The sequence below is a fragment of the Zosterops lateralis genome, assembly GCF_965231275.1.
Source record: "Zosterops lateralis genome assembly, chromosome: 6".
NCBI lineage: Eukaryota > Metazoa > Chordata > Aves > Passeriformes > Zosteropidae > Zosterops > Zosterops lateralis.
The window spans coordinates 53235318-53262528 of NC_139761.1; the positions used below are offsets into that span (position 1 = coordinate 53235318).

General features: G+C 57.3%; 5 protein-coding genes across 6 annotated transcripts; 4 read left to right on the forward strand and 1 right to left on the reverse strand.

Moving 5' to 3' along the window:
* Positions 1–534: 534 nt before the first annotated feature.
* On the forward strand, positions 535–6173 carry ALDH3B1 (aldehyde dehydrogenase 3 family member B1). Its single transcript, XM_083864216.1, has 9 exons — positions 535–656; positions 2687–2797; positions 2885–3005; positions 3126–3211; positions 3404–3485; positions 3624–4010; positions 4187–4353; positions 4524–4623; positions 5716–6173. The coding sequence occupies exons 1-9, from the start codon at positions 561–563 to the stop codon at positions 5907–5909; spliced, it is 1344 nt and encodes a 447-aa protein (XP_083720342.1). The 5' UTR covers positions 535–560; the 3' UTR covers positions 5910–6173.
* Positions 6174–6510: 337 nt separating this feature from the next.
* On the forward strand, positions 6511–11967 carry LOC310911037 (aldehyde dehydrogenase family 3 member B1-like). The gene is made up of 10 exons (XM_083864215.1): positions 6511–6646; positions 6797–6959; positions 7639–7749; positions 7839–7959; positions 8089–8174; positions 8380–8461; positions 8695–9081; positions 9272–9438; positions 9613–9712; positions 10866–11967. The coding sequence occupies exons 1-10, from the start codon at positions 6546–6548 to the stop codon at positions 11057–11059; spliced, it is 1512 nt and encodes a 503-aa protein (XP_083720341.1). The 5' UTR covers positions 6511–6545; the 3' UTR covers positions 11060–11967.
* A 170-nt stretch (positions 11968–12137) lies between these two features.
* NDUFS8 (NADH:ubiquinone oxidoreductase core subunit S8) lies at positions 12138–14049 on the forward strand. Of its 2 annotated transcripts, XM_083862675.1 has the most exons (8): positions 12142–12206; positions 12365–12430; positions 12922–12969; positions 13059–13121; positions 13208–13297; positions 13378–13550; positions 13625–13753; positions 13837–14049. In XM_083862675.1, exons 3-8 carry the CDS (start codon positions 12930–12932, stop codon positions 13966–13968), a joined length of 627 nt encoding a protein of 208 aa, XP_083718801.1. In that variant the 5' UTR covers positions 12142–12206; positions 12365–12430; positions 12922–12929; the 3' UTR covers positions 13969–14049. The 2 variants fall into 2 exon arrangements, with proteins under 2 accessions (XP_083718800.1, XP_083718801.1); XM_083862674.1 differs by lacking the exon at positions 12365–12430 and having other exon boundaries at positions 12138–12206.
* A 1409-nt stretch (positions 14050–15458) lies between these two features.
* Positions 15459–20944, forward strand: TCIRG1 (T cell immune regulator 1, ATPase H+ transporting V0 subunit a3). Its single transcript, XM_083862879.1, has 19 exons — positions 15459–15986; positions 16237–16315; positions 16411–16640; positions 16729–16823; positions 16965–17091; positions 17171–17253; positions 17377–17470; positions 17541–17753; positions 18181–18331; positions 18409–18548; positions 18759–18916; positions 18994–19084; positions 19165–19283; positions 19460–19673; positions 19795–19899; positions 19973–20083; positions 20169–20289; positions 20396–20567; positions 20658–20944. The coding sequence occupies exons 1-19, from the start codon at positions 15870–15872 to the stop codon at positions 20737–20739; spliced, it is 2502 nt and encodes an 833-aa protein (XP_083719005.1). The 5' UTR covers positions 15459–15869; the 3' UTR covers positions 20740–20944.
* TBX10 (T-box transcription factor 10) lies at positions 20911–22600 on the reverse strand (the record flags this gene model as incomplete). Its single annotated transcript, XM_083862643.1, has 8 exons — positions 20911–21134; positions 21189–21277; positions 21362–21429; positions 21498–21653; positions 21744–21915; positions 21982–22083; positions 22156–22339; positions 22546–22600. 8 exons carry the CDS (start codon positions 22598–22600, stop codon positions 20911–20913), a joined length of 1050 nt encoding a protein of 349 aa, XP_083718769.1.
* Between the last annotated feature and the right edge of the window lie 4611 nt (positions 22601–27211).

A 27211-nucleotide genomic window follows, 5' to 3' on the forward strand; every position in this document is an offset into this window, starting at 1 on the left:
CCTTGAGCCCCTCAGGCAGCAGCTCCCGGGCTGCGGCAAGTGCAGCACCATGGGCAGTGATCCTGGCAAAGATCCTGGGAAAGCTGCGGGGTGCAGTGGAGGCAGCGGGATCGGGAAGGGGCCAGTGCCAATGGTCTGCAGCACTCCATGGTAAGAGCGAGGAGCTGGGGGCAGGAGGGAGACAGGGAGGTGGGCAGGGGAAGCTGTGGCAGTGTCAGGGCAATGGGGACCCCAGGTTGGTGCTGGGGGAAAAGTCTGTAAGCCACCACATCCCAGCACGGCCCAAAGGAGAAAACAGGATCTGCAGGGAATGGTGTTGTGTTAGGCTGCTCCCAGCAGCAAGGGAGACAGGTGTGTGTGGACTCCCTGTCCTGTCCCCAGGGAATCTGGGGTCCAGTTTGATGCTGGGGTGGTATAACGTGGATCTGGGATGACATGAAGCTCTGGGGAGGTAGAATGAGGCTGGGTCCCCTCTAACACCCCGTCCCTGCAGTGGGAACCCCTATGCAGGACTGGTGAGCCACCTGCGGGCATCCTGGCTCTCGGGGAAGACGCGGCCCATGGAATACCGTGTGGCCCAGCTGGAGGCTCTGGGACGCTTCCTGGATGACAAGAAGCAGGAGATCCTGGAAGCTACTGAATTGGACATGGGCAAGGTAAGAGAGGCTGGGAATGGGGGGCCACTGGCATCACATTTTTGAAGTCCTTCATACACCTTTGTCTGGGTATTACATCCCTGGGAGGGTGTGAGCACAGGGGTGTCCCTTCCTTGGGGTCCTGCTTCCCTCTTGATGTGCTCCCAGGCTGGTGCATCTGTAATTGTTGGATCCCTGCAGATCCAGGATAGTGGAGGGACAGTGCTGTTGATCCCATCCCTGGTGCCCTGAAACCAGGCAAATGCTCTGTTGGCCTGTCAGTGACCAGCCATGGTGGGAGCGTTTCAGACTCTGATCTGTATCCTGGGGGTCTGTGTGACCTCCACAGAGGTGACATCCTGGGGTGCTCCTGGCCAGCCCGGCACGCCTGGGATTACTGGCATTGTGCAACATGCTGGCACTGCACATTCCTCCAAGGGACTGGTTTCACTGGCATGGGCAGGGCTCTGGATATGGCTCAGGGTATTGTGGCATGCCAGGAGCCCCTGGATGATCTGTACGTGAAGTGGGAGCATCCATACCATGGATAATTGTAGTGCTCTCAGCTCATCATCCCTGGGAGGGTTCAAGGCCAGGTTGGCTGGGGCTTGGAGCAACCTGGGCTAGTGGAAGGTGTCCCTGCCCATGGCAGGGTAGAATTGGATGAACTTTAAGGTCCCTTCCAGCCCAAACCATTCCAGAATTCCATTATATGATCCTCACCTATTTGTTTGGCATCAGTGAAGTGGCCCATACCCTCAGCAATGTCTTTCCACGTACTGCCATTTCCCAAGGCTCCTAGTTGCCTTGTTTGTTGGAGGCGTGGCCTTCTCCTTCAGCCAGGCCTTGATAGGCATCAGTGCTCTGAGTGTATCCATCGTCTTTCCTAATTACACCTAATTAGATCTGGTCATCCAGTAATGAGCTTGTTATGCAGCTGGGCCCTCATAGCTAGATGGACACTTCACCTGCTCTTACGTAGCTGAGGTGATGTCTCACCTCCAGGAGTGCTGGTTCTTCTCTGGTACTAATGATGGATGACCTCAAACTTAATGTCCTATCTAACCTTTGTATCCCCTCAAAATTCTTAATGAACCATCATCTTGCTCGTCCTGGTGATGCCATCATCATCCTGGTTTGAGAACAGCCCTGTTGCTTCACCCGGTTATCTCATGTGCCTGCTGAGACCTCATGTCTAAGAAAGTCCTTGCACCTCCTGGCAGCTGCATTTTGGGGACCTGAAAGTCTCTCGGTGGTGGAAGATTCTGGGAATCAGCAGCCAGCTGTCCCAACCCCAAAGTGGTGTGGGGATGGGAGGAAGACTCCAATCCATGGATGTTTTTGGGATCCAAAATACGATGTTGCAGCACAGGAGCTTTGTTCCCCCTGCTCTCCACAGTCATGGAGGGGCTCCAGTGAGCTGGCTGGGCTGTCCCTGGTGTCTTCACACTTCTCCTGCAAGGATATGATACCAATCTGTGCTCCGCAGCTGTGGAGAGGACCCACTTCTCTATCACAAGGGGTTTAATTAAGCTGTGGTTCTTATTACTTCCCTTTAGTCAAGGTCTTAAGATGTTGACTGAACTTAAAACTAAAAGGTGCAGCTTTTGTCCACGGGTGGTGGAAGGGAGCTCAGGGCTTTTATTCAAGCTTGAATATCCAAGTGGTCAGGATGCCTTCCACCAGGACCAGGTCTTCAGGAGCTCTGGTGACATTGCTTGGGTGTCCCCTTGGCTCAGGGCTCTGTTGCCAGTTCACAGTGTTGAGCTCAAGAATTTGTTAGATACCATGAAAATGTTCAGTTTTGGGGTTTTTTTTTCCTTCTGGCCAAATAACAATTTTCATAAAATTTTTGGGATACTGATATTTCCTGGGAGTTACAGGAGGTGATGGAAACTTCTGCTGAAGAGATCCTCCTGCTATTAATGTTTGGAAGAGGGGAGAGATGCCTCCTGGGGTGGTGGGGTTGGGGTGATAGGGTCTGTGTTAGGGTGATAGGGTCAGTGATGGGGTCAGTTTTGGGATGGCACTTCCATGATGTCTGTCCTCAGCCATCCTTCGAGGCTTTCTTCAGTGAGATCCTCCTCTGCAAGAATGAGCTCAATGTCACCCTCAACAACCTGTACCACTGGATGAAGGATGAGCATGTGGACAAGAACCTGGTAAGAAGGAAGCTCTGGGAAAAGGGAAGTGGTGGAGAGGGATTGCTGGTGGGAAAAGCAGTGCTGAGGTCATGTTCTTCCTTGAAGGTGATGCAGCTGGACTCCGCCTTCATCCGCAAGGACCCCTATGGAGTGGTGCTCATTATAGCGCCCTGGAACTACCCCATCCACCTCTTCCTGGTGCCCCTCATCGGGGCCATCGCTGCTGGTGAGCCCAAACTTCCAGTCCCTTGGCCTGGAAGTGCCAAGGTCTCCCCAGGGGTCTCATCCCCAGAAGGGCTGGCTGTTACCATGTCACTGTGCTGATGTCCTGTTTGTCTTCTTCCAGGCAACTGCGCCATCATCAAACCCTCAGAGATCTCCAAGAACACAGAGAGACTCGTTGCTGAAACACTGAGCTGTTACCTGGACACTGTGAGAAGCCCTTCTTGTCCTTGTCTGTTCCTGGGCCATGGTGTTCCTAACCCTGCCTCACACTCACCATCCCCACACATCATCTATGTGCAGAACCTTCTCCCTCTATGCTCAGCCAACCTCACAGCTTCCTAGGATGCTGTTGGTGGGGACAGATGGTGACACGAGGGGATTTTTTCTGTTTCCTTGCAGGACTGTTTTGCTGTAGTAACCGGTGGCGTGCCAGAGACCACCAGCCTGCTGGAGAACAAGTTTGACTACATCTTCTTCACTGGTATGTCCCACGGGACAGAGCAGAGCCCTGCCTGGATGTGGTGCCAGGGTCTGGGATGTGTATCTGAGGTCTGGCAGGACTCAGTGCCAGATGAGGTGGTGGGATTCCCACCTCAATCCATGTTTTCCCTGCCTGCAGGCAGCCCCACAGTGGGGCGGATCGTGATGACAGCTGCTGCCAAGCACCTGACACCGGTGACGCTGGAGCTGGGGGGCAAGAACCCCTGCTACGTGTCCGACATCTGTGACGTGACCAACGTGGCGCGACGCGTGGCCTGGGGCCGCTTCTTCAATGCGGGGCAGACCTGCATCGCGCCCGACTACCTGCTCTGCACCATAGAGATGCAGGAGAAGCTCATGCCCGCCCTGCGCGAGGCCATCATGGAGTTTTTTGGCCCCAACCCCCGAGAATCCCCGGATTTTGGCCGCATTGTGAGTGACAAGCAGTTCCGGCGGCTCCGGGCGCTGCTGAGCAGCGGGCGCGTGGCCCTCGGGGGACAGACGGACGAGGCAGAGCGCTACATCGGTGAGGCTCGGGGGTCACTCACACCTTGGTGAACACACTGGGGGTTTTCAGGGGGTCTTCATACAGAGGGGAGGCTCTAAGGGAAAAAGAGTTTTAGGGGTGCTTAAAAGAGATCCTGAGGGGAGGTTTCATCTCTGACCTCTGTGCCTGGCTGATGCTGTCGGGTTTCTCTGCAGCTCCCACAGTGCTGGCAGATGTGCTGCCTTCAGACCCTGCCATGCAGGAGGAGATCTTCGGGCCCATCCTGCCCATCGTGGTCATCGCCAACATGGATGAAGCCATTGACTTCATCAACGCGCGGCCGCGGCCCTTGGCCCTCTACGCCTTCTCCTGTGACAGCAAGGTGTGTCTGTGGAGCAGAAAAAGTGGGGAGGGAAGTCAGGCACCACCTCCACGAGCCCCAGGACGTGCTCTGAAGGGTCTTTAGAGCCCAAACACTCTGTGGGTAAACTGAGTTTAAGTTAAGGTTTGCCAAGTGCAAGCCCCTCATCTACCTTCTCTGCTCCCTCCCAGATAGTGAACCAGGTCCTGGAGCGGACGAGCAGCGGAGGCTTCTGTGGCAACGACACCCTGATGCAAGTGACACTGACCTCGCTGCCCTTTGGAGGCATTGGTAGGTCCAAAATCCCCGCTCCTGGCCATTGGGAGCCAGGTGTGATCCGTGGCCTGAGCCACAGTGAGGAATGTGATTTCTTCCTGCAGCCAGAGTGGTGCTGGGCTGGATCCCTTAATGTCCCTCAGGAGCCAGGTTGTACCTTCACTCCAACTTTTAGGACAAAATAGTAGGAACAAAACACTTCTGAAAACCTGGAGATCCTCTTACAGGATCTTGGAGATCTTCCTTGGAAAAGAAGATATTTTTGGTCTCCAGAGGCATCAATTTTTGCTTTCTCAGGTGAAACGTGAGGCTGCTCAGCCCTAGACTGCGGGTGCAGCATGGTCCAGGGATACAGGAATACAGGAATGTTGTTTCCTGGAATACTTCCCCATGTCCCGATCTCTTCCCAAAATATTTCTGGGATAAGTCCCTTCATTTGATGCTGCCCTTGCTCAGCATCTCTGTCGGGGCTGGCGCCTGAGTCAGACATAATGAAACACCCAGACAATTAATTCCTCACCTGCCTGTGGCTTAGGGAACAATTTTTTGTACTTCCCATTCTGTAACTTATCTTAATTGGGAATGATTCAGACCAACTGCCTTCAATTATCAGGTAGAGCCACTTTAGAGCAGGTGAAGGGGCTGAAGTCATTGGGGTGAGATGACCCCAAAGCTTCCACAGGAAGTCACTGGGCTCTTAACCTTCAGTTAAACCAGCTACAGGAACTGGGAGAACTGGCATAGCCAATGTGGCTCCAGGTTTTTAGAGTTCTGGGAAAAAGGTTGAACAGCTCCAACCATGGGGAGATGCAGTGGAGCATCATGGAAGGAAATCAAGTCTTGCAGAACTCAGCAAAGCTTGTGTAGATGAATGGAGGTGGGTAAAAAGAAGATGCTGAGGCCTCCAAACTGCTGAGCTGCAGCAGGATTAGCTGGACTGAGCATCCATATACCTGGAGGAGGCACTGGAAAAATGGAATTCCTCCACCACGTCTGTGCTGGTCAGAAAATCCTGTAGTTGTCTTTTTCCCTTGTTTTGATGCTTGGAGAAGGCATCATCAGGAGCAGAGTCCCATCCTGAGCACGGACCTGTCCTGTGTATTCCAGGGAACAGTGGCCTGGGAAAATACCATGGGAAGTTCACCTTTGACACCTTCACCCACCACCGTGGCTGCCTGCACCGGAACATGGGGCTGGAGACGCTCAACGGCCCGCGCTACCCCCCCTACACCCAGCAGAAGCTGGGGCTCCTCACCACCACCTATGAGGTGAAGCGCAGGGGCACCTGCACCCTGCTCTGAGCCTGTCATGGCCTGCCCTGAGGATGCCACGGAGTCAGCGTGGAGAACTGGGACTGTCCCCCTCTCCCTCTTCATCACACCTCCTCACCGTGTCCTTTGCCTCGCTGGAGCATGTCGGACAGCTGGGATGGATGTCTCCTCCTGCACCCTTGTGGACTCTGCTCCAGACCATTTTTCAGGACACAGCTGAAACAACCAAAAACTTTTTCTCACTCCAAACCTCTCTTTCTGCTGGAGAAGCGCTCCCATCGGTCCCATCTCTCCTCACAAGGACTTTTCCTTCGGAATGAACCTCCCTCCCTCCTCACTGTTGCCCTTTGCTCCGTGTAACTCTGCCTATAGTAAAAACTTTGCATCAAACTCTCTCCTAGCCTCTCTTTGTGCCTCCCTCCTCTGGTTTGCGGGGTGCTGGGAGGGTTGGGGGAGCATTTCCAATCCCAAGCAGTTTTAGCTGGAATGGAGCCAGCAGTAACGTTTGGCGGGGCAGGCAGCCAAAGGTCAGAGGAGGCGGCCAAGGGGCAGGGCAGACGGCCAAGGGGGCAGGGCAGGAAGCTGGCAACAACCCTGTCAGCCGAGAAGGGGGAAGCTGTGGTTGGCAAGCCCGGCACAAACATCCCACACCACGCCTGTGGGAGCATGGAGACCGGAATTGTTGTCCCGCAGCTCCCTGAGAGCGAGGCCAGGAGAGCCCCCGAGGATGACGGTGGGAACAAGAGTGTGGATGGTGATGACACGAGGTGAGAGTGTGGAGGGACTGAGGGGTGGCAGGAGGGGTCCTGGTGCTCCATCCTCTCCCTGGAGTGGCAGTTGGATGCTGGGCTGGGGCAATACGGGGCTCTGAGGAGCTGGAATGGGACTGGGTCCCCCCTAACACCCCGTCCCTGCAGTGGGAACCCCTTTGCAGGGCTGGTGAGCCACCTGCGGGCATCCTGGCTCTCTGGGAAGACTCGGCCCATGGAATACCGCGTGGCCCAGCTGGAGGCTCTGGGACGCTTCCTGGATGACAAGAAGCAGCAGATCCTGGAGGCCACTGCCTCTGACTTGGGCAAGGTGAGAGGGGACAGGAACAGGAGGATTTGGTGGCCAGAGGACCTGAGGGGCTCTCACAGCCCAGCTTGGGGTGCTTTGTCCTCCTCTCATTGGGTTCTCCAGCCCTGCCTGGGCTCTGTCCCGGTGAGGTGAAGCATGTCCCAGTCACCATCCTCCAGAGTCCACCTCTGCTCTACCATAGACAGAGGGGACTGTGAGGAGCCCCTTGACATGGATAGCCATTCCCACACCCACCAGCCTCAGTTACCCTCCTCCCCGGGCAAGTTAATCCCTGATTTCTGCCCTGAACTTCCCACCTGATGTGACCCCCTTCCCTCCTGCAGGGCTCACTCAGGCTGCAACTCCCCAAGCCTTGATCCCCTGGCTCTGTAGCCAGAGCCTTAAAAACACACACAGCTCATCATCTTCTTTTCTCCAACCTAGTCCCTTTGGACACCCTCCCCATTCTTCCTGTTGTCCGAATGAATGGGATCTGCATATTTTTTCCCATTTTTAAGCAATCAATGCTTTAAAACGTCATGTTGCAGAGGCAGGGGGTCCTCAACACCCTTAGGGACTGAAATCCAGCACGGGATGTAGAGGGCTCCAGCCTCCAAATCCTGGGCAAAACACTATGGAGTGTTGGGATAAGAGCTGCAGGACATGCCAAAGTGACATGCTGCATCCTTGGTATTTGCAGCCACCCTTTGAAGTCGAATTATCTGAGATCTTCCTGTGCAAGAACGAGCTCCATGAGACCCTGAACAACCTGTCCCGCTGGATGAAGGATGAGCATGTGGACAAGAACCTGGTGAGAGGAAAGAGGAGAGAGAGGATGGGAGGCAGAGCTGGGTGGGATGGTGCTGCAGGGTGGGAGCTGATGTGGTGGGTGTCCCACAGGCAATGCAGCTGGACTCTGCCTTCATCCGCAAGGACCCCTATGGGGTGGTGCTCATTATAGCACCCTGGAATTATCCCATCCACCTCTGCCTGGTGCCCCTCATCGGGGCCATCGCTGCTGGTGAGCCCAAACTTGCTGTCCCCTGGTCTGGAGGATCCCAGCAGTGCTGAGCACTGGTGAGGGTACCTCATCCATAAAGGGCTGGCTGCCACCATGTTACAGCTCCAACATCCTGTCTGTCCTCCCCAGGGAACTGCGTCATTATCAAACCCTCAGAGGTGTCCAAGAAGACAGAAAGACTTGTGGCAGAAGCGCTGCCCAGCTACCTGGACAAGGCAGGACACTCTCTCTATCCCCGTGGCATGGCTGGGGCACCCCTACACACATGGATCTGTGCTCTGTGCCTGCCTCACACACCATCTCTGATTCCATGTACTGCCCAACTTCCTTCCTCCATGCCAAGCCAGAGTTTCAGCCTCTCAGGATGCTGTTGGTAGGGACAGATGGTGACAGGAAGGAGCCATTCTTATCTCCTTGCAGGACTGCTTTGCTGTGGTGACCGGTGCTGTGCAGGAGACCACCAGGCTGCTGGAGAACAAATTTGACTACATCTTCTTCACTGGTACGTCCCATGGGACAGAGCAGAGCCCTGCCTGGATTTTGTGTGAGGAGGAAGATGTGTTCCCTCCAGACATCCCTGCTAAGAAGGCAGGGATTGGGTTGGGGATGTGTGCCAGGATCTCTTGGAGGATTTGGAATGCGTATCTGAGGTCTGGCAAGACTCAGTGCCACATCCCAGAGCCATGTGATGGCTGGTGGGATTCCCACCTCAATCCATGTTTTCCCTGCCTGCAGGCAGCCCCACAGTGGGGCGGATCGTGATGACAGCTGCTGCCAAGCACCTGACACCAGTGACACTGGAGCTCGGGGGCAAGAACCCCTGCTACGTGTCCGACACCTGTGACGTGACCAACATGGCGCGGCGCGTGGCCTGGGGCCGCTTCTTCAATGCGGGGCAGACCTGCATCGCGCCCGACTACCTGCTCTGCACCATAGAGATGCGGGAGAAGCTCATCCCGGCCCTGCGTAAGGCCATTGATGATTTCTATGGCCCCAACCCCCGAGAATCCCCGGATTTTGGCCGCATTGTGAGTGACAAGCAGTTCCAGCGGGTGCAGAGACTGCTGGGCAGCGGGCACGTGGCCATCGGGGGACAGACAGACGAGGCAGAGCGCTACATCGGTGAGGCTCGGGGGTCACTCACATCTTCAGCCCTGCATGGAGTGCATTTCAGGTTTGGAGACTATGACAGGGACTGGGTGCTTGGCCAGGAAAGTGGCCTTTTGTACAGGAGGTGGGTCCTGGGGGGACAACCAAGGTTTCATCTCTGACCTCTGTGCCTGGCTGATGCTGTCGGGTCTCCTCTCTGCAGCTCCCACAGTGCTGGTGGATGTGCAGCCCTCGGATCCCATCATGCAGGAGGAAATCTTCGGGCCCATCCTGCCCATCATGGTCATCGCCAACATGGATGAAGCCATTGACTTCATCAACAGCCGGGAGCGGCCCTTGGCCCTCTACGCCTTCTCCTCCAATGACAAGGTAGAGCCAAGCCGGGACTACACCTACCCAGTGCTCCTTGGCAGCTGTATCCAGCCACATTTGGGTAGTGTTTCCCTTACAGCACACAGCCCTAGTTAGAGGGTGTGGATTGTGTTTGGAAGTAGGGGAATGGGGTGGGAGACCCATGTCCCATCTTCTTTGTGTCACTCCCAGGTGGTGAACCAGGTCCTGGAGCGGACAAGCAGCGGTGGCTTCTGTGGCAACGACACCCTGATGCACATGACACTGACCTCGCTGCCCTTCGGAGGCATTGGTAGGTCCAAAATTCCTACTCCTGGCCATTGGGAGCCAGGTGTGATTCCACCCATGGTCAGGAAGGGTCTCAGGAGGAACTCTCAGCTCCAGAGGGCTCGGTAGTCCATAGGGAAATCCTCCTCCAGAAGCCCTTTGCTGGACACCTATGGAGCACTCTAAGGTTCTTTCTCTCCATACTCCCCTTCCCAAGCTCTGTGTTCCCTGGATCCACATAAATATCTTGCTTAAAACATAGGGAATCGGGGCTTGAAGCAACCTGTGGAAGGTGTCCCTGCCCCTGCCCATGGCAAGGGGGTGGAACTGGATAATCTTTAAGGTCCTTTCCAACCCAAACTATTCTGGCATTCTGTGATGGAGACACCCCCTTCATATGGCACAATCTCCACTACCAGCTCCTGTTTTCCACCTTTTTTCCTCTCTTCCCACTCAGCTGGCCAGGAGGCATCAGTGACCTCCCTTTATCCTAGGGCTGCTGATGTGTGAAGTACTGAACCCAGCACATCACTTCAGCCAGGATTAGCATTTTATCAGGACTGGCTCAGGCTGACTCATGGCATTTCATCCCATCTGTTATCAAATGATGTGTGGATTTTGTTATTTTTTTGCCACCCTGCCTGGCCTTCCTGTGCTTATTCCTGGCCAGCCAGCTTCCACCTCCCTTGGTGCTGGGTCCCACCTCACCAAAGGCACCTTGGTCATTGTGCCTCTCCAAGCCTTCAGTCTTGGAGCCTTGCAGGGATCCAGCAGGGCTGGATCTAGCATGGATGGGATGTCTTTTGAAGGGTATTCCTGTGGTAGGGAAGCTCATCTGGTGGGAGCATCTTGCTGCTGTCATCACCTCATCAGTGACACCCTTCCAGTTGCTAAATATGTTAATTGAAATGGTAAAATCCACTGACAAGAGGGCTTTTAGGAATCTCTCCACCTCCCAGCCTAATCTTCCCACTCCAAACATCCATTTGGGTGTGCACTTGGTCACCTCCATGGTCCTCTTTGGGTCACATTATTGGGAAGCTCATCCATGGCTTGGAAAGCAGCTGGGTGAAGTCGTGGTGCCGCTTTCACAGAGCTAGGAGCTTCATTTTGGGTTCTTTGACCCAAAGGATGGCCAGATCCAGCTACACACCGGGGTCTTGTGCTGTGTATTCCAGGGAACAGCGGCCTGGGAATGCACCACGGGAAGTTCAGCTTCGACACCTTCTCCCACCACCGGGGGTGCCTGAAGCGCGGGATGGGCAGGGAGCCCCTCAACGCCCCGCGCTACCCCCCCTACAGCCCGCAGAAATTCGGGCTCATCCGGGCCACGTCCAAGGTCTCACGTAAGAATGACTGTACCCTGCTCTGAGGGTCTCCACATCCTGCTTGGAGTGTCCCCACCCAGCACATCTGCTGCTGGTACCAGTGCCCAGGTGCAATGAAAGGTGTTTCTCCACATCCTGTGTGCTTGCCTTTCACTTTGCTGCACTCCTGTTCACCCTAAAAGTCCCTTGACTCCCATATCTCCCTCCATCCCAGTCCCATATTCCTCTTTTCTGGCTCTTTGGGGCTTTATTTCCACTGGTATCACCAAAGCAGAGGTGCGTACTCTGTCTCGAGAAGGTCCACAACAACTCCCTGATCCCAAATCCTTGAACTGAGGTGATCTTGCTTTCTCCTGCTTTATGATCCCAGTTTCCTTTGCCCCATAATCTCAATGTCCTTTGCCCCGTGTTCCCAGTTTCTCTTACTCCATGATATCAAGTTTCCTTTGCCCCGTGATCTCACGTGTCCTTTGCGGCATGTTCCCGTTTATCCTGCCCCATGATCCCAGCTTCCTTCGCTCCATGCTGCTCCATTTTGCGGGGCTGGTCGCGCCGGTAAAGAGATACCCATTCCTGCTGAGGTGTGGGTTGTCCTGGCTGAATTCCACAGGGATCCCCCGGGTGGGCGGATGGAGAGAACTGGACGAAGGAGCTGAGATAAAGACGGTTTAATAGGGAAAGGGAAACACCCCCCGTGCTCGCCTCCAGGGACTGCGCCGGGGCTGAGGGGTCGGGGCCAACGCTGAGCCCACCAGAAGCGGAGCTGGGCTTTGTAGTGAATCCACGTGTCTGGACCGCCCCAGCTTCAAGACCTTCTGGCATCCGTAGCCCGAGCTGCTCCAGGAACCGGACGGAAAGCTGCGGAGGCTCGGGAAGCCCTGGAAGAGCAAGAGCACCCGCGCCGGCACCGTAACCACACGCCTCCACCACGACTACGCGCTTCCGTTTCCGCCCGCCCTTCGGACACTCCCCTCTTCGCGTCTCACCAATCGCCGCGCAGCGCGGCCACGCTCCGCCCAATCAGCGGCGCTTCCCACTCTTTCTTCCCGCCCCCCAGCCCGTCGCAGGACTTCCACCAATGAACAGCGCGTCCGCCGTCGCTCGCCCCGCCCACAACGCACGGCCGCACGCGCATGCGCAGTGCCCGCGGGGGCGGCCAGGGGTCAGGACGGCGGAGGGCCCTTGGGGCAGGTGAGGTGGAAAGGGGGGCCCGGGGGAGCTCGGGGGGCCCGGGGCCGGCCTGGGGCTGTGGTCGCCTCCGGTGGCGTGTGGTGGCTGCCCAAATCCCGCTTGGGGCAGAGGGGGCGGCCCGGACACTGCGCTACCCGCTGCCCCCATCCTCTCCGAAGGGACACACACAGGCTGAGCGGGGACTTTGGGGGTGACAGGAAGGATCGGTCCCCTTGAGGGCTCAGGTGGGTGCGGGGCGGTGGGGAGGGGCCTTGGGGACGGAGATGGGGGAACACGTGGGTCCCTTGGGGGAGGCAGGACATCAGGGCCCCTGGATTCTTTGGGGTGGGAGGGGACGGGACACCTGTGTGCCCCTGGGGCGTGGGGGAGGAGGATGCCCGGGTCACTTGGGGGAACAGCTGGGTCCCTTTTAGGGGGTGGACAAGATACTCGGGTCTCTTGGGGGATACACTTGGGTCTCTTATGAAGGGGCTGCAAGGAGGCACAGGATGCTTGGGTCCCTTGAGAGGGGTTGGCAGAGGAAACAGGATGCCTGGGTCACTAGGGAAGCCCTTGGGGTCCCTTTTGGGGTGTTGGGACATGGGTGCCTGGGGGTCTGGGTCTCTTTGGGCAGAGGAGTGAGGATCAGGGTGCCAGTGTCCCCCATGGAAAGTGGAGGACCCCTGGCTGCCCCAGTCCCTTACTGGTAGTTGCTGAGGTTCCCTCTGTACCCCAGGACCAGCCATGGCAGCGCTGCGACTGCTGTACCAGGCTGCCCGTGCAGGTGAGACCACCTGGGAATCCCCAAACCTCCTGACCCCCCCCCCGCCCAAACCCCATCTTGACCCTGCTGACCCTCCTGTCCCTCCCCAGGCCCCCTGGCTCCACTGGGCTCCCTGCGCCCACTCAGCACCAGCACCCCCAGGGACTGTTACAGTGAGTACGGCTGTGCCACTCCCCATGAGAGCTCAGCTCCCACCCCAGGGCTCGGCAGGGTGGGCACAGCTCCCCTCTTCCCACAGAGTACGTCAACATCCGGGAGCAGGCCATGGACATGCGATCCATCACTGACCGCGCCGCCCAGACTCTGCTCTGGACTGAGCTTGTCCGAGGTGAGACCCCGCTCACCCTCCACCTTTGTGGGATGACCCCCCTTCCCAAATATGTCATAACCCTTCTTTCTCCCTGGCAGGCCTGGCCATGACCCTGAGCTACCTTTTCCGTGAGCCGGCCACCATCAATTACCCGTTTGAGAAGGGCCCGCTGAGCCCGCGGTTCCGCGGGGAGCACGCGCTGCGCCGGTACCCATCCGGGGAGGAGCGCTGCATCGCCTGCAAGCTCTGTGAGGCCGTGTGCCCGGCACAGGTGAGCCTTCCTCCCCCTCCTCCTCCTCCTCCTCCTCACCCGAGGCTCTGGCTGTGACGGTGTCCCCGTGCCAGGCCATCACCATTGAGGCCGAGCCCCGCGCCGACGGCAGCCGCCGCACCACCCGTTACGACATCGACATGACCAAGTGCATCTACTGCGGGTTCTGCCAGGAGGCCTGTCCTGTGGACGCCATTGTGGAGGTGAGCGGGGCCCGGGGGCACCGCGGGGACTCCCTTTTCCCGCCATGGTGACCCCCAAGGGTGACCCCTTCGTACCCTGGCAGGGCCCCAACTTCGAGTTCTCCACGGAGACGCACGAGGAGCTGCTCTACAACAAGGAGAAGCTGCTCAACAACGGTGACAAGTGGGAGGCCGAGATCGCGGCCAACATCCAGGCCGATTACCTGTACCGGTGACGGCCCCATCTGTCCCCCAAATAAAGTGTTTGGGGGTTCACCCCCTCTGCTGGCACTCTGGGTGCCAGCCCCTTCCCATAACTCCGTGTCTTTTCCTTTCCAGCACTAGGGTCAGACCCCCTGACCCTTGGGGAGACCCACCCCTGGGTGTGTAGTTGTGTTTTGGGGAGGCAGATGTGGGTCCTGGGGGTGCTGGCCTCAATGCTGGGGAAGGGGGTGGTTTGCAGGAAGAGGTGTGGGAGGTGGAGGGGGGGCAGTGCTGAGGGGGATTTAGGAATTTCCAGCTTCTGAGGGCAGCCAGGGTGGGGAGGCCTGGTGATCCTGGCAAGGGGTGTTCACAGTAGTACTGGTGTGAGGGTCCCAGTGATGCCTGTGATCCAGGTGATCCCAGCAGAGGGTCCCAATGGGACCTCCCAGTGGGGGAGCCTCTAGTGGTATTGGTATGGATGTCCCAGTGGTGCTGGTGTGTGGGTACCAGTGTGGGGAGGCTGGCAAATCAGGCAGCAGTCTCACAGTGGTACCAGTGTGGGGGTCCTGGTGACCCCAGCAGGGAGATCCCAGTGCTATCAGTTGTCAGGACCTGCCCCTTGAAGGTGAGAGTAACAGAGGGGCAGATTAGAGTGAAAGGACTCTTAATGATTGGTGTTTTTAAGTATGTTTGTGTAGGGTTTATTTTAGAAGCTGTTTTGGTCATTATTATCTACAGTAATATAGCGACATGAAAGCATAAAACAATGTTAAAGAATTGTATGAGGGAAAAGAGAAAAAAAAGAACGAAAAGATAAGGGAAAAACCAAATCACCCATGACAGATCTTGTGACTCGATTGTTGCAATTTAGATGTCCCTTGCTCCACGCGATGTCTTGATGTGTCAGCTAGGGGAAGAAGCCCACAAAACACAAAGTCTGATGGGTTAAAATTCGATCAGGCTAGGGGGGAATGCCCAGGTTTCAAAACCTCTGGTGAAAAGCCTCGAAAATGAGTCTGGGAGCGCTTCGGGGGTCTTTGATGCTCAAGGGCTTCAATGATCCCTTCTCAGCCGCCTCTCACGGCGGCGCAGCTCAGCCGGTGGTGCCGGAGGGGAAGGATTAGAACTGAGCGAGTTGTGCAAGGGAGAGCCATGAGCGTGACCAGAGCGACCACTGCGCCTTGCAGGATGCAGGCAGCGATAGCTCACCCCCTTTGCTTTATGCAGATTGGGCAGTAGCACCCCAAACCTCTCCAGGGATGGCAAATCCGGCCCCAGCCGAGGAGCCTGTCTCCTGCGCACATGGGGAGTGTTTTGAGTAATTACTCGCTCACACTCCGGTTCCACCCGGGTGCGCGGGTCCTGTTGACGCTGGCGGGCGGCTTCCCGGCTCCGAGAAGTGTTTCCCATTCCCATCCTGCTCGGGGATGTTGCCTGGGCGCGGCGTGTCCCGGGGGGCGGCGGGGCCGGGCCGGTCGGTCCCTCCCCGGGGCCGGGCTCTTCCTGGGGAAGAGGAAGTGCTGGAGCCCGGCCGAGCCCGGCGAGGGGAGCGGCACGGGCGGGTGGGTCCGGAGGGGGTCCCGGGGCGGTCCCGGGGCGGGGAATGCTCCGGCCCTGACTCAGAAGCAGCTGAATGGGGCGGGGGGCGGAGGGCAAAGGGGGGGTTTCCCAAGTGCTTGGCCGCCCGGCGCTGGGCACGGCCGCGTGTGGCTGAGCGGGTTCCCCGGTCACAGCACGGCGATAACTCAGTTCCGCCGCCGAGACACCGGGGCCACCTCTGCCCTCTTGTCCCTCTTTCCTTTCAGCCCTTACCCCCGTTCCTTTCAGTTTCCCATTCTCATCCCACCCCATTCCCTGCTGTTCCCTCCTGTCCCATCCCCAGGCGTGCCCTGACGGCTGCACATCCCGGGCCGGCGCGGGGCTCTGGGGGACCATGGGCTCCCTGTTCCGCAGCGAGGAGGTTTGCCTGGCCCAGCTCTTCCTGCAGTCCGCTTCTGCCTACAGCTGCATCAGCGAGCTGGGCGAGCGCGGGCTGCTGGAGTTCAGAGACGTGAGTTGGGGCTGGGGGGCGTTTTGGGGTGCAGGGGGTCCGGCCGGGGGGGGTGCACCGGGTTTGGGGTGGGTGGGTTGAGGTGCTCTGTGTGCAGGGGGTTTGGTCTGGTCTGGTCGGGTGAGTGTTTTAGGGCGCCGTGGGAACAGGGAAGTTGGTCGGGCTGGGTTTGGTGCCTGGGCTGCCTGTTTCCTGGGATGCTGGACCCCCCAGTCCAATGTGGGGCCGTGCCTTGACTGTCCCCCCGCAGCTGAACCCCAAAGTGAGCCCCTTCCAGCGGCGCTTCGTGGGTGAGGTGCGGCGCTGCGAGGAGATGGAGAAAACCTTCGGTGAGTGTCGGGGGGCCGCGGGCTGACTTTAAGGGGGCCTCTGAGGGCAACGCCCGGCTCGGCCCCTCAGTGTGACCGTGCCTCCCCTTGTCCAGCCTTCCTGCAGCAGGAGCTGCGGGCGGCGGGGCGGGTGCCGGGGCCGTGTCCCGAGAGCCCGCGGGCGCCGGCGGCGCGGGAAGCGCTGCGGGTGCAGGAGCAGTCGGAGCAGCTGGCGCAGGAGCTGCGGGAGGTCACCCGGAGCCGCTCGTCCCTGCGCGGCCGCCTGCGGGACCTGCGGCAGTACCTGCATGTGCTGCGGGAGGGACAGCGCTTCACCAGCCTGCCGGTGGGTCCGGGGCTCCCCGCCCGCCCCGGGGTGCTGCCTCGTGCCTCAGTTTCCCCCAGGCTCACCCCTGTGCCCCGCATCGCTGCAGGCCCCCCTGGCCTCCCCGCCGCGGCCACGGGCGCTCTCGGAGCGTGAGCCCATCCTCGACCCCTCCGTGCACCACCACCTCGAGCGCAAGATCAAGTGAGAGAGGGAAGGGTGTGGGGCGGGGGTGGGAGAGGGGCTCTGGGGCAGCGGGGAAGCTGTGGGATTAGGCTTGGAGATGACGTGTGGGGCAGCCATGGAGCGGTTTGCCTGTCCCGGCACTCCTGTGTGTCTCTGCAGCTTTGTGGCCGGTGTCATCCACCCGTGGCGAGTGAGCGCCTTCGAGCGGCTGCTGTGGCGGGCCTGCCGCGGGTACCTGGTGGCCTCCTTCGTGGAGATGCCCGAGCCAATGGAGGACCTGGCCACGGTGAGGCAGCACCCAGGGTGGGGGCTGGCACGGCTCTGGGGGCTGGGGGACCAGAGTGACACGAGTGTGCTGTCCCCAGGGTGAGAGCATCACCTGGGTCATCTTCCTCATCTCCTACTGGGGCGAGCAGATTGGGCAGAAGATCCGCAAGATCTCGGACTGGTGAGTGACCGTGAGTCTTGACCACAGGGAGGTTTATTTAGTAACAGCCACTCTGGACCCTGCTGGGGGGCCAAGCTGGGGAGCCCTGACACCCCTTGACACAGCAGTGTCCCTCTGTTCCAGTTTCCACTGCCAGGTGTATCCGTACCCAGAGAATGAGGCCAGCAGGACAGACACCATCACCAGGCTGCACAGCGAGATCCAGGAGCTCAGTGTGGTGAGCTGGGTGCCATGAGGGGATGTGGGGGCCACGCTTGGATTGCCATCCCTGACACAGGTGCCCGCAGACGCTGGAGGAGACGGAGAAGTACCTGGCGGAGGTGCTGGACAAGGTGGCGCTGGCGCTGCCCACCTGGCGCGTGCAGGTGCAGAAGATGAAGGCCATCTACCTCGTTCTCAACCAGTGCAGCTTTGATGTCACCGAGAAGTGCCTCATCGCCGAGGTCTGGTGCCCTGTGAAGGACCTCACCCAAGTGCAGGATGCTCTACGCCAAGGATCTGTGAGTGGCTTGGTTTCCTCATCCTGGGCATGCTCAGGGTCCCCATGTCCTTTCACCAGGGATTGTTCAGTGTATCCGTGCCCTTTTTCTGGGGTTGCTCAGTTGTCCTTGTGTCAGGAGTTGCTCTGTGTTCCCATGTCTGTGCTTGGGTTTCTTGGTGTCCCATGTCTTCACGTCAAGGGTTTCTCGATGTCCCCATGTCCTCATGCCAGGGGTTGTTCTGTGCCTCCATGTCCTTTTTGTGGGGTTGCTCAGTGTCTGCATGTCCTCGTGCCAGAGGTGGCATGGGGTCCCTATATCCCCTCATCATGGTGGGGCATGTGCCAGGCTGGGGGTGTTGTGGGGTGGGTGCCAGGAACAGGCTCCATGTGCCGGGCAGGAGAGTGCTGGGGGTGCCAGGATCAGGTTCTGAGTGCTGTTCCCACAGTACCAGAGCGGCTCCAGCGTGGAGTGCTTTGTGCAGCGTGTCCCCACCTCGGAGAGCCCCCCCACCCTCATCCGCACCAACAAGTTCACTGCTGGCTTCCAGAACATTGTGGATGCCTATGGGGTGGCCAGTTACCAGGAGGTGAACCCCGGTAAGACCCCCTGGCACCCCCTGAGCCCCAGGGCTGAGAGAGGACACCTTGTGTAACGCAGTCCCTGTGTCCCACAGCACCCTACGCCATCATCACCTTCCCCTTCATCTTTGCCATCATGTTTGGGGACGTGGGGCACGGGCTGCTCATGTTCCTCTTCGCGCTCTGGATGGTGCTGTACGAGGACAGCCCCCGCCTGCGGCAGGGCACCAACGAGGTGGGGGCAGGATGGAGCGGGATGGAGGGTTGGGACACGGTTGGAGACATGGGATGAGGTTGGGGGCATGGAGTGGGGTTGGATGATACAGAATGGGGCTGGTGGCTCGGGACAGGGATGGTATGATGGGTCAGGGTGGTGCTGTGGGAAGGGAACGGTGTGGGGCAGGGGAGGTGGTGTGGGACATGGGAGCCATGTTTGCCCCCCTAGATCTGGCTGACATTCTTCGAGGGGCGTTACCTCATCTTGCTCATGGGTGCCTTCTCCATCTACACTGGCTTCATCTACAATGAGTGCTTCAGCAAAGCCACCGCCATCTTCCCCTCTGCCTGGAGCGTGGCCACCATGGCCAATCACTCCTCCTGGAGGTGGGGTCCCAGCCCTGTGCCCCCTGCCCAGGTCCCCATCTCCCTGCTGGCACTGACACCTCTCGTTCTGCCCCCAGCTCTGCCTACCTCGCCACCCACCCGTCACTCACCCTGGACCCCAATGTCACCGGTGTCTTCCGAGGGCCGTATCCGTTTGGGATCGACCCAGTGAGTGTCCCATGGGGATGACAACAAGGTGGGACCCTCTTTGGGGTGGTGCAGAGTCTCACTCACCTTGTTTGTGACAGATCTGGAGCTTGGCCACCAACCACCTCAACTTCCTCAACTCCTTCAAGATGAAGATGTCAGTGGTGCTAGGCATTGTGCACATGGGCTTCGGCGTCATTTTGGGGGTCTTCAACCATGTGTGAGTCCTTGGGCTGTGCCCACAGGCTCTGGTCATGCCAAGGGGACTGAGATTGGACTCACCTGGGTGGGATGGGGTGGCAGCTGAGGTCTTGTATCCCTGCACCTTGATGAGTGCCAAGGATATGCGAGGGTGAGGAGGAACAGGCTGAGCATAGCTGATGTCCTCCCACCCAGCCACTTCAAGCAGCGGCACCGGCTGGTCCTAGAATTTCTCCCAGAGATGATTTTCCTCCTGGCTCTTTTTGGCTACCTGGTCTTCCTCATCTTCTACAAGTGGATCAAGTTCAGTGCTGCTGACTCCCGAGTGGCCCCCAGCATTCTCATCCACTTCATCGACATGTTCCTCTTTACCTCCAATGCCGAGAACCTCCCACTCTATCCTGGACAGGTACCACTGCACTGCCCTGCCAGGCACCTACTCCTCACCCTGGCTAGGAGAGCAGGTGCCAGGAGTGGGGCTGCTCTCAGATGGGGTAGACCCACCCCAAAATGCTGTCCTTGTGTCACAGGTGCCAGTGCAGATGGTGCTGGTGGTGCTGGCGCTGGCATCGGTGCCCATCCTGCTCCTGGGGACGCCGCTGTACCGGTGGTGCCGGCAGCGTACCCTGAGGACGGTAAGGCCAGGGGCCATGGGGGGCTCCATGGGGATCACGGGGAGGTCTCACCACTGGTGCTGTCCCGGTGCAGCCACTATCCACAGGGGAACAGGAGCCGCTGCTGGAGGGGCAGGAGGCTGGGAACTCTGTCAACGCCACCAAGGAGGATGTGGAGAGCGGGGGGCACAGCCCTGATGCCAAGGTGAGGGGCATCCAGGCAGGTTTGGTGGTGGGATGAGGGTGTCTGTGCCCCCTGCTGATCTCCCATGTTCCTTCCCTCCCTGCAGCACTTTGACTTTGCGGAAGTCTTCATGCACCAGGCGATCCACACCATTGAGTACTGCCTGGGCTGTATCTCCAACACAGCATCCTACCTGCGGCTCTGGGCGCTCAGCCTGGCGCATGCCCGTGAGTCTCCTTGGTCCCCCTTGTCCTGCTCACTCCCCCCCTCCTGCTCTTGTCTCTCCCCCAGGCAGACCCTCACTCCCCCCTCCTGCTCTTGTCCCATTCCCAGAGCTCTCAGAGGTCCTGTGGACCATGGTGATGCGGAATGGCTTCGTGGGGCTGAACTATGTGGGCGGCGTGGTGCTGGTGCCCGTCTTCGCTGCCTTTGCTGTGCTGACTGTGGCCATCCTGCTGGTGATGGAGGGGCTCTCTGCCTTCCTCCATGCTCTGCGCCTGCACTGGTGAGCCCCTAAAGCTGACGGGTTACTGGTTGGGTCTGGGGGTGGCAATGGGTGCCCCCAGAACACTCCTCAACTCCCTCTTCTCACCAGGGTGGAGTTCCAGAACAAGTTCTACGTGGGTGCTGGGTACAAGCTGTGCCCCTTCGCCTTCCCCCCAGACACCTGGGAATAGCTGTGCCATGGGGATTCCAGGGGCTTGGAACATCGGCTGCACCCCAAATTCCTCCCTACTGGACCCCTGGAGCCTCCTTGGCAGTGAATAAAGCCATCCCTGTGGCTCCCCCCAGCTCTGCGTTGCCATTGCTTTGGTAGGAGGTGCAGGGGGACTTGGGGGTGACCCCCATCACTGCTGGCTGTAGCTGAAGGTGGGGGCTGTGCTGGGGCCGTAGGTGCTGAGCGGGGGGAAGGCAGGCAGGGGGTAGGGCAGGGTGCGGGGTTTGGCTCCCACATAGACACCGGGGGGGCAGGTGAGGGGCTGGAAGGTGGGTGCAGAGAGCTCAGGGAAACTGGGAGGTGCTGCTGGTTGTTGGGAGGCAGTAGCCAGAGCCCCACGGCTGCGTGGAGCCCCTGGGGGGGGCAGAGGCAGCAGCAGGGTCTCAGCCCCCTCTGAAGCCCCCCTACCTTTCTCCTGCTTCTCGGGGCGGGGGGGCAGCGGGCTGGCCCGGGCACGGGGCAGGGCACCCAGCAGGGACCCTGCTGGCGCCCCACACCTGCAAGAGAGGTGGGGTGGGGGCTCAGGGGGGTGGCTCAACATCCTTGCCATGGTGTGGGGGCAACATCCAAGGGTGCCTTACCATGGCTCGGGGTCGCCGTCCCGAAATCCCTTGGCGAAGGGGTTGCTGGCGATCTTCAGCTGGGTGATCTGCAGAGGGGAGAGCGGTCAGGGAGTCCCTGGGAGGGTGCCCCAATTTCCTTCTGGCTGGTGCTCACCCGGTGGTTCTGGTAGGCCGTCACTGCCATGAACTGGGTCTCGGGGAAGCTGAAGGACTTGAAGTTCTGGTGGGCAAAGCGTTCGCTGTCGCGCCGCGGGTCCACAAAGACGACGTGGAAGCGGGGCTGGTAGCGGTGCATGGAGTTGAGGATGATCTAGGGGTGGGAAAGAGGAGGTGGCAGGAGCCCCCCGGGCAGGGATGCATTGCGTCCCCCGCATCACCCACCCTTCAGTGGGGTCCTCACGTGGCCATTGTCGTCCAGGAGGTTGTTGGTCAGCTTGAGCTTGTCGAAGGACACGATCTGCCGCATCCACTGGGCGCCCTTGGCCGGGGAGTCAGGATGGAAGTGAACGCGGCCAGGAGCCGCCGGCTCTGCCCGGCCCGCTGCCAGCCAGGATGAGCTGTGGAAGGCATATCTGCAGGGCAAGGAGGGGCTCAGCACCCCCAGATCTCGCCCCTTGCCCCCACTGCCCCATCCCCACCTGTATCTCTTGTCGTCCAGCGGGATGAAATCCATGAGCAGGACGTAGTCAGCCAAAGGATCCAACCCTGACAGCTTCACCTGAAAGGTGGGGAACATCCTCCTGCACAGAGAGGAGGGTGGGAATGTGTGCCCCCCCCACCTCTGCAGCTCTCCCAGCCACTCCAGTTCCCACCTGCCTGCCTTGGTGACGATCATCTCAGTGCCCAGGCGGTTGAACTCCTCCCAGAGGCTGCCCATCTCCAGCCGAGCCGCGGCGTGGCACACATGCCGGTTCTTGCCACTGGCCCCCGGCCCCTCACCAGCCCACCCGAGGCCGGGGGCACACAGAGATCCCTCACCTGGGCCCCCCAGGAAGGCTGTGGAGGGTTGAAAGGGTGTTGGTCAGGAAGAGCAGACCCCGTGCAGGGCCACCCCATCACACCCTCCCTCCATGGAGATGGAGGCAGGATCAGACTGTCCTGTCCCCCACCACATGGGGTTTTATCCCCATCCCCACCACACCCCAAAACGCTGCAGGACCCCACCACTGGGTGCAGGGAGTGTTGTCATGGGTGGGTTTTACCTGCCATGGGGGTGGTGGGAGAGCAGGAGGTGTCCGTGGCTCCGTTCCCTGGCATGGTGGCAGTGGGACCCTGCCAAAGGCCCCTCTTGTGCAGCGCCGGCTCTGCAGTGTCCCTGCAGCCTGCCGGGGGTTTTATGCCCCAGCTCAGGGATGGAGAGGCGGGGGCTGGAGCCGAGGTGGTCCTTGGGGGCTGGAGCACGGCCCCCTTCCCCAGCCTGCCTTCGTGCCTTGATGTGGTGATAATGGACGGGAGGCGAGCGGGTGGCACCGCTGGGACCACCACCAGTCCCCAAACAGGGCTTGGGATGCCCCGGGCTGGGCAGGGACATCTTTCTTGGTGTCTCCTTGTCCCTTCATATCACAGATCTGAAGGGGGAAAGGTGGGGGCTCCCCCAGGCAAAGCCCCTCTTTTTTTTCAAAGCTGTCACCACCTGATATTGAAAACCACAGTGTTGAGGCATTGGCAAAGATCCACTGCTCCAACAGAGCCTCTGTGGCTCCGGAGGGAGGAACGAGCTGCCCCCTCCCCATAACCTCCTCCCCAAGGTGGGTCCAGTTTCTGCCCTGGTGCCTGGGACCCCCCATGCCCCTCATTGCAGTGACAGCAGGAGATGGATGGGGACGAGCAGGCGCCGCGGGGCTGAGAGCTCTTTGTGGGAGGTGACGGACACTGGGATGGGGCGTTACAGGGGAAAAGCAGAGCTCCCTACTCCCCTCCAAACTGCACTAGGGCCGCGGACACTGTCTTATAGCACACCATGAAGTGTATTTCAGAGGGATGAGGGATGCTGAGGCTCTGGGAGAGGGTCTGGAGGAACAGAGGATGTCCTTATGCGGATGCTGGTGGCTTTCTGTACCTGTTGGTGTCCCAGTGATGCTGGCACTGGCCTGAAATCTCTCCCTGCTCTGCACAGAGCTGGACATTTTCTCCCAACTGGGGCTCAGCCTTCTGTCCTCCTTGGGTTCGGCACTTGAATCCTTCCTGTGCCCATCCTAACACAGAAGGGACCCCGTGTCTCTGGGCTCTGTGGGGCAGCCCAGGCAGCATTTGGGACCTGGACCAGGACTGATGTGAAGCAGAGAGGAACCACATCCCAGGTCCCCCCTGCATCCCCCGCATGTGCCCTGCGGAGCCGGCTCAGCCCCATCCATCTCCTGCTGTCAGCCAGGCACAGCTGCAGGGCTGGTATCGAGCGCCAGATGAGGAGGTGTGAGAGAGGCAGAGCTGACAGCGGGCAGGAGGATGGAGTGGGCTCAGCCCTGGGCAGGATGAGACCTGCCAGGGCTCATCCGCAGCTCCTGGACCTCCTGGATGAGCTTTAAGGTCTTTCCAACCCGAGTCATTCCAGGATTCTCTGGCCGGCGTAGATGACTGTAGGTGGGTCTCCTAAACCCATTTTGAAGCACACGATACAAAATGGCTTTTCAAAAATGAATTTTTGGTCTCAAGTGGGCAAATGGGAGCCAGGAAAAACTTCAGAAAAGGATAACAGTAAATCTTTCTCAAGGGGGAATAATTGCCCCAGACAGCAGGACAGGCTGGACAGAGCTGTGGAGGCTGTGGTGGCCAGCAAGATGAAGCAAAGAGTGTTGACAGATGGTCAGATGACTCCCTGCAATGAGTCTCTGACTCAGCTGGAATGGGGAAGTAAAAGCTGCTTGAGGGGGGCAGCGAGGGGAGAAGAGGAATTGACCCTGTTTCGCAGGGAATAGTGAACAGCCAGCACAGCGTGGGGGCAAGAGGGAAGTGAGAAGGCAGGAAGTGGCCATACTCATTTCTCAACCAGAAATGCACTTATCTGTAGGTCAGAGTGGGCAACTTGAGCAGCAGTTGGCTCTTTATTTCATTTATTTATTAATTTTTAATTTTTTTTCTTTAATTTTTAAACTCCTGATTGAGAAAAGAGAAAGAGAATTTTAGCAGGTAAAGTTATAGCGTGGAAGTGTCCAAGGCCGGGTTAGCCAGAGCTTGGAGCACCCTGGCCTAGTAAAAGGTGTGATGCCTATGGCAGGGGCTGGGACTAGATGGTCTTTGAGGTTTCTTCCAATCCAAACAATTCCAGGTTCTAGGATCTGCTCTAGGGAATGTGTAGTGCAAAAGAAAATTGGTAATTGCAAAATAAAGCAATAATTTCCTTAATTATCTCCATTACTTAATAGTTTTTCCCCTCCCATATATAATAAATAAAAGATACATTATACAAATATAATTATGTATAATTAAAAGGTAATACAGAAATAAAGAAGAATTTAAAGTCTTTCAAACTCAAGTCTTCAATAAACCCCTTTGATTTTGTTTCACTCCTCCTGACACCATTGTGTACACAAGTGGCATTGCTCCAGCTCTGCAGGCATCCATTGCAATGTGCCATGGGGATCCCATCCCTAAAACCCAAGAGAGGAACCTCAGGATGGATCCCAAGGCCTCTGGGGAAGGCTTATTCTGTTTTCAAGTGCTTCAGAGACCCTTTGGCAACTGCTCATGTGGGGAAGGTGCAAAACTTAAAATCTTCCAGCCACATTAGAGGATGGAACAGGGAAAAACATCCTGGTTTTGGCAAGACCAATGGGGCTTGAGGACTTCAACTCAAGGACCTGTGAGTATCTTGGCTCGAGCTGCCATTACCTAAAGGTTGGAACTTTAAGTGTTTTTGGGACAATTTTTTGCTGGATGGGAACATAAATTGGATTAGGAGGGGGTGGATTTCCCTTGAAGCTACACATGGAGGAACTTGCAATCAGGAATGCTGATCTCATTTTAGTTGACCCAAATTGATTGGAAATCACTTCAATGATGCCTGTTGTAAAATTAATGCAACACTAATTAATGTGAAAATTAAGGCATGATGTTATTGTATTTGTTACTGTATTTATTTGTCCCTAAATAAGAACATCTCTGCCCCCACCACTGCGAAATATTATCCCTTCCAGGGACGGGGCATACACAACTTCTCTGGCCCTGGCACAGGTGTCCAAGGCCAGGTTGGGTGGGGCTTGGGGCAACCTGGGATAGTGGAAGGTGTCCCTGCCCATGGAGGAGGGTTGGAACGAGATCAGCTTTAGGATCCCTTCCAACCCAATCCATTCCAGGATTCCATAATTCTGTGTGTTGTATTCAGATGCACCCGGGTCCTTCGATTCCTCCAAACCTCTTGATGCCCAAACCTCCTGCACCATCTCCTCTCCAGTGTGTCTCTTTCCACCCAGGCAAGGCTGATTTTCCACCCCAGCTGCAGTTTTCTGATTTTTCCTGCTTCCAGGTTTCAGGACTTGAGTCATCTCAGCCCAGGACTCATCCTCTCTCCTTGTAGGATTTGAATGAGTCACCACAGGTTCCCCCGATGGAGACAACAATGTGTTTGGGGGCTTTGACTCATCTGATCTATTTTAAACCCTTTTTTATGGAAAAATGGCATGGATTTCTCCACTTGCTGCCTGGTGGTGAAGGGCAGCAGGGTGACACAGTCACGTGGGAAATGCAGGATTTATTCAGAGCAGCCACAGAGCTCTGGGCACAGGCTGAAGAGTCAATTTGAGCCTCAGGGCCCTAAATTCAGACTATAATCATCATCAGGAAGTGTAAAAATAATTTGCAGAAGGAGAGTTCCTGAAGGGTTTTCCCTTTATCCCTGTTTGCAGTTGGAACACTTCTGCAAATGCTGGACTGTCTCCCGATTCCCGATTCTTGATTTCCTATATCAATTCTTTTTAATTCCCTGTGATGCCAATAGATCAGTTTCGTATTCCAAGAGATAAATTTGTAGATATATAATTATGTATTTCTAAGAAAAAAAGTTTTATATATATTAGGAAATTATACATAAATATTTTCTTTATATATTAAAATAAATTTATATATTGAAATAATATTAAAATTATATATATGTTATATGTGTATAGAGAAGTAGGAAATCAATCCTTAAGTTTTCATTTAACTTTCTGAAACTGATTGAATTTATTTAACTAATATTTCTTATTCATCAGTGCAGGTCTCTTCTTAAGGAGCTGCTTCCAAAGTCACCAATTCCCAAACCATTTCAGGATTCTCTGTGACTGTGTGTGGGTCTCACTGGGACATGGCACATCCTCTTCTGGGCCACCTTGAGCGTGTTGATCCACCCAATTCTACCTGAGGTATCACAGGATATCAAAACCTGCTCCAGCTGCCCCTGGGAGGAAAGAGGAGCCAAAAATCTTCCTTCAGGTATGTTTGCATTGGGTACAGGGAAGAAATTCTTCCCTGTGAGTGTGCTGAGACCCTGGCACAGGTTGCCCAGAGCAGCTGTGGCTGCCCCATCCCTGGCAGTGTCCCAGGCCAGGCTGATCTTGGTGAATGCCAGGACAGCCTGTTGGAAGGTCCTTTACTGCCTTGCACAAGGATCTTAGGGAATTTGAGTAGGAATGCAGGTGCCACAATGGAGATCCTTACCCCAGGAGGACAAGGATGAATACTCACACAGAGCACAGCCCAAGCACCAGCCTCTCAGCAGGGATTGAATCTAATCCCTGCTTTTTAATTGAACTAATTTCCATTCTATGTCTTGGATCCTTCATGCCAAGCAAAGACGGTTTGTTGAGTAAGAAAAAGTGAGGCTGAACTTGGATTAATCAAGAAATCGAGGTCAGATTTCCAGATGCAGGCAGGTGGATGCTGCCCCCGGGGAGG